This window comes from Chinchilla lanigera, unplaced genomic scaffold (assembly GCF_000276665.1).
Source record: "Chinchilla lanigera isolate Chin_1 unplaced genomic scaffold, ChiLan1.0 scaffold00072, whole genome shotgun sequence".
NCBI classification, from domain to species: Eukaryota; Metazoa; Chordata; class Mammalia; order Rodentia; family Chinchillidae; genus Chinchilla; species Chinchilla lanigera.
Window position 1 is genome coordinate 4,395,938 of NW_004955473.1, and position 13,461 is coordinate 4,409,398.

The 13,461-nt window shown below is 38.0% G+C and overlaps 1 protein-coding gene across 4 annotated transcripts in view; it reads left to right on the top strand.

Annotated features, from left to right (window-relative positions):
• Enox2 (ecto-NOX disulfide-thiol exchanger 2) overlaps positions 1–13,461 on the top strand; it is a 331,866-nt gene that overhangs the window by 272,535 nt on the left and 45,870 nt on the right. For all 4 annotated transcript variants that reach the window (XM_005401231.2, XM_005401230.2, XM_005401229.2 and 1 more), the window contains one exon: positions 3,520–3,726. In XM_005401231.2, coding sequence (XP_005401288.1) covers positions 3,520–3,726 — 207 coding nt within the window. The remainder of the gene's footprint in view (positions 1–3,519; positions 3,727–13,461) is intronic.

Here is a 13,461-nt window from a genome sequence, read left to right on the forward strand (position 1 = left end):
GGAAACCACCTGAGAAATCTATAATGCACCTTTGCAGAGGAAGATTCACATAGTTAATTGGTCCTATATGCTGCCCCCTCATTCAATTCACAAAGCTGAAAAATTACTATAACCCTAATGCTGATTGTTGCCACATAGCTCCCCACAGTAGATGCTGGGATGTGATTAGAATCACCAGAAACTCCTCCTTTTCCATTACCGGAAATTAATTCTTTATACTCCCAGTTATTTTGAATCTTTTCACATGGCAGTTTTCTTGGTCTCCATCCTGAATGGTGATTGAGGTGCTACAGAGCTGAGCACATTAGCTGATAAATAGGTGGAGTTTGAATCTGCTTTCCTATGGGGTTATCATTGCTGTGCTCTGATCACTGCATTTCAGTAGGATTAGAAACTCAGACCCCGACAACTAAGTGCCTTGTGCTGTTAATTAAGGAATGGGTACTATTCATTAAGGAAGATAGTACAGCCCATTGACTTGCTGGGCGGCATACACCTAAATCTCCACAAATGCTATCAAAGAGGCTTTGTACATTTAGCCAAAGAAAATAAAGCCCAGACACTCTCAACATTACTTTTGGTGGATTTTATGCCCCTTTACTTAGCAGACACTCACCAGAGAAGAATCACAGCATCTAAATATGTGATGACTTCATCAAAGAATTTTTAAACCCCACAAATGTAGTCAGGGGAAGAAACCTTTGCATTTTCAGTGTTATATGTAACTGTAGCAGTCACCACACATTCTTTAGAGTCTCTCATTGTACCTAAAGGTAGACCCAACTAAATTAGGACAGTGTAAATGTAAACATCAGAAGCTCTTTATTCTAAATCAGTACATTATTCTAAAAACTTTGATTTGAAAGCATTTCTAACTATACAGGGTCTCTTAAATTCTGTATATACACAGTGACTGGGTTGTGTTCCACGGGCGAAGCCATATGTGTTTTCACAGGTGTAGATTCCTCTCTCCATAAGAATGATTCCTGCTCAAACTCAACCTTGGCTAAAGATTGGGGTAAAGCAAGGGAGTTTCGAAATCCAGGTCTTAGCTACCACTCTACTCCAGATATGTGGTAGGACTTTAGAAAGCCCCAGGTTGGGCATATAGGAAACCTGGCTTCTATAATACAAAATAATAATGCTATAATGGCTACTACTTATTGGGAACCTACCAAGTGTTAGTATTGCCCTGAGTGCAATATAAATACTATAATGTCAATACCCTACAATAAGTTCCATAAAGTAGGGAATATTATCCCTATTCTAAAGATGAAAAGAGAGATTTTCAGACATAATGTGATTTTTTTGAAGATCTTATAAATAGTAATTCAGACTTAAATCCAGCTTTACCCATTCCAAGTTCGTGTTCTTTTTCTTTCTGTCTAATGTGATATCCTCAAAATGAGCTTCATTCAGCCAAGCAATATCAGAGGTTTAGACTAAGTCATTGGTTTTCAACCCTAGCTATATGTTAGAACTACCCAAAAAGCTTAAACACCACCACCCAAAAACTAATATACAGGGTGCACCCTCAATTAAATCAAGACTCATTGGGTAGGGCTCAGACATTAACTATGAAGTAGATTCTAATGTGCTGTCAGAATTAAGAATAATCAGAAATATGATGGAGAGAATTATTTCCAATTCTTAATACCTCAGAGGCATAAATCTCAAGCAATTCTGAATCTCATTGCCCTCCTTTTTGACTAAAACTACAACCTTAATGGCTATGAGTAAGACATTTCAGATTCCTGCTCACTAGATGACTTTTTCTAGTGCCTAAACCCCTCATAAAAAACAAAACCAAAAAGATGATCTCTTCAAATTACAGACTTCAAAAAATTAACCAAGTGTTTAGGTGCCCTGAATCCTATTACTCTTTATTAACTAAATAGAGGGAAAGTAGCAGGTATCAAGAGAAACTAACTACAGTATTCTTAGCCACACCAATAGGACAGACAGCTATAGCAGAGTAAAAAAGCTAGTTTTTCTGATACCCAAAGAAGCTCCCAAAGCAACTATTGCCAACTTGTGTAAGAGTCAGATGGGGACCTTGGACTAGTCTACTAGTGAGACTCATTTATTTTTGCATGTGAACTCTAATCACTGGTTGTTGAGCTCTCTAAATCTCAAGCTGGGAGAATTGTTAAGAGCTGAATGGAAAGAACGGATTACACAAAATAAATCCTTGCAGATACAAAACCAACACTAGAAAAGCCCATGACCATCGTGCCTTGTTTTGTTGGACTATGAACTGTAAGATTTTATGTAGAAAATGCCTTGATCCATGTAAATAGTAACAAGGCACTGGCAGATGCAACAGGCTTTAAGTACGATATGAGTGAATAGGAAACAGATTTTTAAGCAGAGGGAGAACCGTCTCATTAAGTAGGTTTTTAATGACTCTCTATGGCCAAATTTATCTCATTTTAGTTAATGATTTCCCAGATGAGCTTAATCTTTCTGCTGTCTTTCATATTTCTCTCTAAATGCTGCAAGATTGGCTCTGGTCCATCCCTTTCAAGCAAGAAATTGGAGGAAGAGCTCATTGGTATAAAAAAACCTAAAAATTCAAAAGGGATTGTCTGTACTCTGACTAATTTGTTTAACTAAATCATCCTAATGGCTGTAAATACTTTTGTAAATATTCACCCCATCATTGTCAAATTAATCCTGAAACAGCTCTTTGAGTAAGCATAAACAGAGAATGTAGTACCTACAATCTGAATTAAACAAATCCTTTCTCAGAGACCCTGGTTCTATGAACTGAAAGTAAGAATTTAAGCTGAGTGGGATTTTCCACATCTTCCTAATAAAAATGATTCAAAATTTGGCATAGCTGGCTTATCACAATAAAAGTAAGGAACAAAACTAAAAATCTCTGGATGGGACAGACACAGACAGGCCTGCGTATTTGTCTTCTAGACACAGAAGTCACCAAACTGTTGAATGAAACAATTTTCAGGTTCATCCAGTCTGTTTTCAGTGGAGCTGAGATAAGCAGCTTGAAGGCCACATACTTTTAAGAGCACTCAGGCAAAAATTTCGTGGGGACAATAGAGGCATCACTGAGAAATCTTAGGTTCCAAACAAACATAAATTTTTAAAATTTACTGCAGTAAAAGATGCATTGCCATTAATCCCCCTCTTTTAACATACTTACTTAATCATTCTTAGCACTTTATGAAGAAGTTCTCGAAGCCCTCTTTCCTGAGTGTCTTTAGTAGCTCGCTTCAGCAGCACATATACTGAGTGTCTTTAATTGTGCTGTTGTAGTTGCCTCCATGTCCTGAATAGATCTGAAACAGTTTTAAAGGTCAACATTTTTTTAATTTTCATTTTCATAAGTACATGTTTGCAATACATAATGATGACATTCATTGTGGGTGGGGAGTTGGTACGTATACATAACACAGTATAATTCTTTTTTTCATCCCCTTCCCCCCTCCCTCCATCTTTTGTCCCCTTGCCCTTTGTAAAAGATCTATTTTAAATGCTTTTACCCTTTTCACTTAGATCTGCCACCTCCTGCCACCCGAGAAAGACCACCAGGATGCAAAACTGTATTTGTGGGCGGTCTGCCTGAAAACGGGACAGAGCAGATCATTGTGGAGGTGTTCGAACAGTGTGGAGAAATCATTGCTATCCGGAAGAGCAAAAAGAACTTCTGTCACATTCGCTTTGCTGAGGAGTACATGGTGGACAAAGCCCTTTATCTGTCTGGTAGGTGTTTAGATGTGGAGACTGTGCCGATTGGGAACAATGCAGAAATTGAGGATGTGAGTATTTGTATCTGTGGTAACTAAAGTGTAGGCTTAATGTTACCCTTTTTGCCTTCAGAGTTGGAAAATGCATGTTACCTCCCATCTCCATCCTTTAAAGTCCCACAGTAGCTCCTAACTCTTTATAGGATCACTCCAGATTCTAAGCATGTAACACCTAAAAGACTTGATTATCTGCTGTGCCTCTCAGCATTATCTCTCAATTCTTCCTGCACATACCGTGTACCAACTGCACTGAATAAATTTTAGTTCCCAGAATGTGCCACGGTGTTTTATGCTTTTCTCTCTGACTAGAATTAGTTTTCCTACCCCTACCCACCACGCAAAAATCTCACAGGTGTGTTCAACCTGTGGGCTGTGTGTTGGACATGCCTGTCTTGCCCTGAGCCGCAGTGAGTAAAGAGGAATTGTCTTGGGCTGCGTATAAAACACATATTATAGTTAATGTATGCAAGTGACAAAACTTCCTTCACTTTTTATATTTTTCATTGTAACACAGGCACATCCAACCTGCAAGTTGGGTACCTTATACTTATGCTACAGCTCAAGCACAAGGTTCCCTTGAAATTTTTCTGGCTTATCTTTCCCCTCTATCTCAGGTTGATTTAGGCACCCTTCCCAAATGCCTCTGTGGCATCTGGTGCTTCCTCCTGACATGACACCTATTACACCATGTTAGAACTGACTCTTTCCTCATCCAGAGTTTGAACTCCTCTATGGCAAGGGCTGGGTCTTATTTAACATTTGATCCCCAATGCCTAGGACCTAACACAAAAGTTAGAAACTCAAAAAATAGTTACAGAAGGATCTTAGTTCATAATCTGCTGTGAGGACAAAATACCTGCACCTGGGTAGATAAAGAAAGGCGATTCATTTGTCTCCATTTCTGAAGGCTGGGTAGTCCAAGGGCATGACACTAGCATATGTGCAGCTGAAGAGGGCCTTCTCGCTGAACTCTAACAGAGGGCATCACATATAGAGATAGAGCAAGTATGCTAACTTGGGACTCTTTTCCCCATCTTTTAAAGGCACTAATGCCATTATGAGAATCTCATACCATAACTTCATCTAATCCTAATTACATCTTGAAGGCCCTACCCCAAATACCATTAACATAAATTTGGGGATTAAGTGTCCAACATATGACCTGTTGGGAGACACATTCAAACCATAGCAGTAAGTCAAATATTTATTGACTGCTATGCAGAATACTAGGTTACTGGAGATACAGCAAAGACTGAGATTTCCTGCCATATTACATTCTGGATATTACATTCTGGCAATAGTAAAATGTGATATATATGTAAACAAATAAACAAGTTAATATCAGGTACTGATAAGTGCTATGAAGAAGATAAAAAGGATAATGTACCTGGCAGCATTAGGAAAGGAACTTTTCTCTGATATTTGAACCAAGAACTGAACAGTGTGAAAGATTTTCATTGGTGATATCTCATTCTAAAATAAGGAGCAGCTAACCAAAGGCCCTGAGGTACAAATAAACTTAGAATGTTTAAGCAGAGTATAGAAAATTAGCATGGGCCTTTTGAACTACAGTCATGAGTTTTATACTGAAATCCACTGGAGGATTTTAAGGGTTGAAGTGACATGATCTAATTTACATTTGACGAATATTACTTCTGGGTAGAAGATAGACAGATACGTACAGCAAGCGTAGTGACTGGGAAATAATTTAACTAATTGTAACAGTAGCCTGACCCAGAAGCAATAATGGTTAAATAGTATTGTGGAGTGAAGCTAGTAAGAACTGCTTTCCACAAAATCTACTCATGGTGGAAGTTCAAATTTGGCGTGGGGCAAGGAATTATAATTGGAATAACTTCTGATGAGTACCATAAAGTGAAGCTGCATGCCTTTTGGGTTGGTTTGAAGTTCAAGTTTCGTGGTTGATCTTTTGCATATTTTGAATTGATATTGTTTTTATGGGGCAGTAGAAAGATAACCTAGAAGGAAGAAGACAGGGTAATTGGGAAAGCCAAAGAAAAATTAAGTACTTCTTCACCTAAGAGTAATGGTTTGGGAGAACTTATTTAAAGTGCTAGACATGTTAGGACACCAGAATCTTCATTCATGCAGTAGGTACTTTGTAATATCTCCTTTGAGTAAACTATTGTGCTAGATGCTGTGCAGAGGAAAAAATGAGTAAAACCTAGTTCTTCCTCTTAATGAACTTAGTATGAAGCAATACATTCCTTTATTAAAGAAACATTTACTCAGCAGCAGGCACTACTGAAAATACTGATAAGATGCACTCTCTGCTAACAATAATGATTGATAGCTATAAGTGCCATTAGGGAGGCAGAGGGGAGGAGGAGAGAATATGAATATGTCAGACTCTAAACTGTAGAAATGAGGAAAGGTAGCATTTGCATCAAGTCCTTGACAAATAGGAAGCATTTGCCTTTAGACAATGGGGCATGGAAGCAGCATGAGCAAAGGTACAAAGCTGAAAAGTTTTGGCAAGCATTCAGGAGACAGTAAGTGGTGGTTTGTGTACTAAAGAGACATGAGAGGAGGAGGAAAGCATCATTTGTTAGCATACTTGGAAAGGTTTGACAGTTGTGTCTTTCGTTACTCAACTGGTGATAAGAAATTGTTGAAGTAATTTTTGAACAAGGAAGATAGTTGTTTCTGAAAGATTAATCTGACAGCTCTGCGTAAAAATGGTCTAGAAGAGAGAAGGTCAATTGGAAGTCTGTTACAATAGGCCAGGGAGAAGGTAATGGAGATTTGAAAAAGTGGGGTAGTAACATGGAGTAGGAGAGAAGAAGGGAGATGTAGTTTACTCTTATAGTTGCTGAGTGCTGGAGAATTTAACTACTGAAGATCAGATAGCAGTTAGCAACAAGAAAAGAGCACTCCACAATAGACTGTTTTCATAAGCATGTAAAGGTCTCAAAAAGCCCTGAACAGTTATACATAGGACACAACATACTGCTCAGGAAGCAGTCATCTAAACATTACTAAAAAGAGCACTCTGCTAACAGCTGCCTCACAGAAACGTTCTCAGGGCTGCAAAAGGAAAGGGGATAACAATTGGTGCTGTGAAAATATCTAAATTTTGCCCTTTAAATTTGAATCTACCCACTTGGAAGTTCACAAATTCTAGAAATCTCCAGAATGGGATGGCTGCTATATCACATTATGGAAGAAAAATGCTTAAAATAATTAAAATCCTTTAGAAAATGATCCAAAAAAGAGTAGAAAGAATTGTCTTTCTTTGTCACAAATGAAGCACCTTTGGGAGACTGCACTGTGCACAGCACACCCATCCCGAAGCCCCATTGCATATGTTGTGTGATTTACATGGAGGTGTCCTGTCATACTCTCTTTTGATCCTATCCACAGTCCCAGGTGAATAGGTAAGGTAACCTTTTTTTTTCTTTAAAGAGAGTAGTAAAAGAAAGAGAAAAAAAGCAATAGCAGCATACCAACATTGCAAACATAAACAAAACAAAGCAAGAACATGAAAAGTGATACAGGGTTTCAAACAAAATAATGGGAATTAACAGTGGTTGTTATATTACATATTGTTATCTTCAACTGTGTTCCTCAGATTACCAGATGTAAGAATGGAATGGTTTGTTCAAACCATTAAAGAGAATAACAAAATAATTATTAGATAAAACATTAGAGATAATACAGTGTTTCACTGGACAAGATGGTAGGAGTTCACCAATGGTTGTTCCATTGCATATTGTTGTCTTCAAAGCAGGTGCTCAGATTATCAGATATATGCATGCAAAATTGTTCAGAACATAAAAATTTTAAGCATTAACTGTTCTTTCAATACACTATTAGACATCAGCAGTACAGTTATCCCAGCTACTTTTTCCTCTTTCCCTCATCCTGGTTGTTCCTTCCTTTGAGCAATTTCTTACCCTTTCATATCATCCATTGTAAATTTTGAGTTTTACTTACTCTTTCAGGTTCCTACACCAGGGAGACAATATGATGTTTACACATGTGGATCCGATTTATTTCACTTATGAGTATGGTCTCTAGTTTCATCCATTTACCTATAAAAGCCTCAAGTTTATCTTTTTTATAGCTGAGTAATACTCCATTGTATAAAAATACCACATCTTTTTAATTTAGTTATAACAAATTATGCTACTTTAACATGAGTGGATATATGTTGCTGTGGTATGATGTTTTTAATTCTTTTGGAAAAATACCCAGAGGGGAATAGCTGGGTTAAGTGGGACTTCCAATCCTTCCAATTTGTGAGGAATCTCCAACCTGATTTCCACAGTGCTTTCACCAGTTTACACTCCTACCAGCAGTGGAGTAGGGTTCCTTTCTCCCCACAACCTCTCCAGCATTTGTTATTGGTTGATTTCTTAATGCTAGCCATTCTTTCTGGGGTGAGATGGAATCTCAGTGTTGTTTTAATTTGCATTTCTCAAATGACTAATGACATTGAACATTTTTTCATGTATTTATTTGCCATTAGTTTGTCTTCATCTGAGAAGTATGTATTCATTTCAGATGCCCATTTTTAGATAGGGTCTTTAAATTTTGGAGGCCTGATTTTTTTTAACTCTTTATATGTCCCAGATAGAAGTCCTTTCTCTGAGGGGCAGTTGGCTAATTTTTTCCCAATTCGTGGGTATTCTTTTTACTCTATTTGTGATTTCTTTGGATGTGCAAAAACTTTTTAATAGGATGAGATCCCAGTTGTTGATTCTTTGAAGTACTTCCCTTGAAGTTTGGTTTTTGTTCATGAACTCTCTGATTACCCCTATACTTCAAGATTTTTACCTACTTTCTCTTCCAATAGATTTAGTGTTTCTGTTTTAATATTTGGATCTTTAATCCATTTTGACTTTAATTTAGTGCATGGTAAAAGACATGGGTCTAGTTTTAGTCTTCAGCATGTGAAAAGCCAGTTTTTCCAATAACATTTATTAAAGAGGCTATCTTTCTTTCAGTGAGCATGTTTGGCCTCTTTGTCAAAGATAAGGTGGCTGAGTGTGTTTGTCGTTGTGTCTGTATCTAGTCTGTTCCATTGATCTTCAGGTCTGTTTTTGTGCCAGTACCATGCTGATTTTATCACAGTAGATTTGTAGTATAATTTCAAATCAGGAATTGCGATACCTCCTGCCTTTCCTTTATTTTCTGGGATTGCTTTTGCTATTCTAGACCTGTTCTGGTTCCAGATGAACTCTAGGAATGTCTTCCCTAGATCTGTGAGACGTACTGATGAAATGTTAATCGGGATTGCATTGAATCTGTACAACAATTTTGGGAGTATGGCTATTTTCACAATGTTGGTTCTTCCTATCCATGAGCAAGGTATATCTTTCCATTTTCTGATATCCTCTTTGATATCTTTTTGCAGAGTACTATAATTTTCACTGTATAGACCTTTTACTTCGTTAGATTGATTCCTAAATATTTCATCTTTTTAGATGCTATTATGAAAGATTTTTCCCTAATTTCTCTCTCAGTCTGTTTGTTGCTTGTTTACAGCAATGCTATTGATTTTTGGGTGTTGACTTTGTATCCAGCTATGCTATTGAATTTGGTTATTAAGTCCATAAACCTTTTGTGGAGTTTTGGCGGTCTTCTATGTAGAGTATCATGTCATCTGCAAATAGTGACACTTTCACTTCTTCCTTTCCTATCCTTATTCCTTTTATTTCTCTCTCTTGTCTAATTGCTCTAGCTAATATTTCCAGAACTATATTGAATAGGAGTGGTGACAGTGGACATCCTTGTCTTGTTCCTCATTTTAAAGTGAAAGCTTTCAATTTTTGACCATTTAGTATAATGTTAGCCATTGGTTTGTCATAAATAGCTTTGATCAGCTTGAGATAAAGGCCATCTATTCCTATTTTCTGTAGGGTTTTTCTCATGAATGAGTGTTGGACTTTGTCGAAGGCTTTTTCTGCATCAATGGAGATGACCGTGTGATTTTTGCCTTTGACTGTATTGACATGGTTTATTACATTAATTGATTTGTGTATATTGAACCATCTCTCCATTCCTGGGATGAATCCCATCTGGTCATAGTGTATAATCTTCTTGATAATGTGTTGTATTCTGTTTACTAGTATTTTACTGGGAGTTTTTGCATCTATCTTCATTAGGGAGATTGGCCTGTAGCTGTCTTTTTTGGTTGGGTCTTTCTGTGGTTTTGGTATCAGGATAATACTTGCCTCCAGGAATGATTGGGGAGAATTCCTTCCCTTTCAATTTCATTAAAAAGTTTGAGAAGAATTGTTCTTAAATCTTGTCTAAATTTCTTGTAGAATTCAGCTGTGAATCCATCAGGAGTTGGGGTTTTCTTCAATGGCAAGTTTTTTTTTTATATTCTGAATTTCACTGGCTGATATTGAGTTATTCAGGATTTTTATATCTTCTGCATTAAGCTTTGGTAATTCATATGTATCTAGAAATCTGTCCATTTCCTCTGTGTTTTCCATCCTATGAGAGTAAAGATTGTCAAAGTAGGTATTGATGATCTGAATTTCTTCAGGATCAGTAATGATTTCACCCCTATTATTCCTTATTGAATGTATTTCAGTTTTTTCTTTACCTTTTTGATAAGGTTGGCTGGGGTTTATCTTTTTAGTTGTTGTTCTTTTAAAGAACCAAGTCTTCAATTTATTAATTATTTGTATAGTTTTTTTTAGTCTCCATTCCATTAATTTCCGCCCTGAGCTCTATAATTTCCTGTCTTCTTTGGGCTTTGTGTTTTTTTTTTTTTTTTTTTTGGTTTTTTTCTCCGGTACCGGGAACCGAACTCACAACCTCGCGCTTGCCAGGCAGGCCCTTTGCTGCTGAGCTAAATCCCCAGCCCCCTGGGCTTTGTGTTTGACTTGCTCTTTTTCTTTTCTAGAAGCTTGAGGTGCAGCATAAGAGTGTTTATTTGTGCTTGTTGTGTTTTACTGAGGTGGGAATTCAGCACTATAAATTTCCCTCTGAGGACTGCTTTCATTGCATCCCACAGGTTCCTGTAGGTTATATGCACATTTTCCTTTGATTGAAGATAGTGTTTATTTTTTTTTATTTTTTTATTTTTTGGTTTTTCTCCGGTACCAGGAACTGAACTCACGACCTTGCACTTGCCAGGCAGGCGCTTTTGCCGCTGAGCTAAATCCCCAGCCCCTGAAGATAGTGTTTAATTTCTACTTTGATTTCATCTGTGGCCCCTTGGTTGTTCAAGAGGGTGTTATTTAATTTCCATGTGTTTATGGAGTTTTTGTGATTTCTTCTGTCATTAATTTCCAATTTCATTGCACTATGGTCTCATAATATGCATGGGATAATTTCAGTTCCTTTGCGTTTACTTAAGCATGTTCTATGTGCTAACATATTGTCTATTTTAGAGAATGTCCCATGTTCAGCTGAGAAGAATGTGTATTCTGATGCTGTTGGGTGGAACACTCTCTAAAGGTCTACCAAGTCCATATGTTCACAAGTTTGGTTAAGTTCTGTTATTTCTTTCTAAATTTTTTGTCTAGTTGTTCTATCTCCTTGTGACAATGGTGTGTTTAAGTCCCCCGTTATGATTGTGTTGCTGCTTATTTCATTTTTCATGTCTGTTAAAATTTGTCTTATATAGTAGTGTGCTCCTGTATTTAGTGCATAGATGTTTGTGATTGTTATCTATTCTCTCAAAGTTTTCCCCTCACAAGTATGTAGTGACCTTCTATATCTCTTTTGATTGTGCTTGGTTTGAAGTTCACATTGTCTACAAACAGAATAGCTATACCTGCTCTTTTCTGCATTCCTGTTGCATGGAATATTGTTTTCCATCCTTTAGTTTTCAGTCTCTGAATTTCCTTTTTAGTTAAATGTGTTTCTTGTATACTCCATATAGTTGGATTTTGTTTCTTGATCCACTCTGCTAGTCTGCTTCTTTTGGTTGGTGTATTAAGACCGTTTACATGGATGTTATAACTGATATGTATTGACTTATCTTTGTTATGTTATTTTCCTGTTGTTGGATCCTCCTTTGTCCCTCTGTTTCATTGCTTGCTCTGCTTGTTGGTTCCTTTCTGTTGTTGTTCTTGAAGCTGCAGTCTGTTTTATCTATTTCTAGGATATCTTTTAGGACTCTTTGGAGGATTGGTTTTGCATTCATGAATTTCTTCAGTTGTTCTTTATCATGGAAATACTTTATTTCTCCATTAAATTTGAAAGATTGCTTTGCAGGGTACCTCAGACTGGGTTTAAAGTTGTTTTCTTTCAGTACCTGAAATACTTCAGTCCATGCTCTTCTTGCCTTGATGGTTTGTGTTGAGAAGTCTGCTGTGATTCTGATAGGCTTTCCTTTATAGGTGATCTGTTTCTTTTCTCTAACAGCTTTTAATATTCTCTGCTTCTGGTGAGTTTCCAGGATCTTGATCAATATTTCTGGGTGTAGATTTATTTTGGTTATGATTAGCTGGAGTTCTATATGCTTCACTTACCTGGATGTCCATTTCTCTTACCATGCCTGGGAAATTTTCTGCTATTATTTCTGCAAATAGTCTTTTTATGTCACTTGGGTTGACACCTGCTGTTTCATTAATACCTATTAATCTGACATTGTTTCTCTTTGCTTTGTTTTGCAGTTGTTGAATTGCTATTTCCTGGTTCCTTGTTGTTTTTAAGAGATCCCTCCTTTCACATTCATTGGTGGTAATGCTGTCTTCAAGGTCTGAAAGTCTATCTTCAGCTTCGTTCAGGCAGTTTTGCAAGCTTTCAATGGGATTTTTAAGTTCCTGGATATCTGTTTGTATCTGTTTCATATCTTCTAGTTCTTTTCTATATTGTTTCCTGAAAGTTTCATTGAGTTGTCTCTGCTCTTCTATTTTCTTGTCCATGTCACCTTTGGATATGCTGAACATTTCTTTCATTATTGCTGTCATTTCTTTTCTCACCTGAGACATTATTTTTGATCTGATATCTTCTATGGCCTGATGGAGTTGTTTCTTTACTTCAGTTGTTATCATTTCAGAAATTTCAGGTGTATGACTTCTTGGCTCTTCTGCGTTGATATTTCCTGGACTTGTTCTGGCTGGTGTAGAGGTCTGGGATTGCATTTTCCTCCTTCGTTTTGTCATTTTTGAACATCCAGAGTTTCCCTGGAGCTCAACCTCACTCCCACAATTGTATGCAAATGGCAGGGTGAGGATCTGAAGATCCCTAATGCTCAATGTGGCTTTTGTGCTGGTGTGTGGTGGCAAGGTGGGGTCCCAGGTGCTCACAAAATTTTCTTGCATTCATTTGGCTTCCAGGCCAGTGTGGGAGGGGCAGGGGAGGCTCACTGGAGTTCCTGAAGCTCTTTGGGGTTTAGCCTGGCTTCCACAAAGGTGAGAGGGGAATGCAGGTCGTGGTCACTAAGGCCTCAGATGTTTCCCAGGACCGAGCCCGGTTCCCACACCAGAAGGCGAGGGGTGAGGGTGGAGTCATCAAGGCTGCTGACTCTGTCCAGGTTTCAGTGGGGCTCTCACAGCTGTGTGGGTCATGCTGGGAGAGACCACTAAGACCCCAGAAGGTGTCAAGGCTCTACCTGCCTCACACACTAGTGGGGAAGCATAGGGGTAGCTCCCCTGGGTACCTGAAGATGTTGGGGTTCAGGCAAGCTCCCGCGGGTATCCGCAGGTGCAAGGAGTGGCCACCAAGGCCCCAGAAGGTGGCCAGGGCTCTGCCTGCCTTG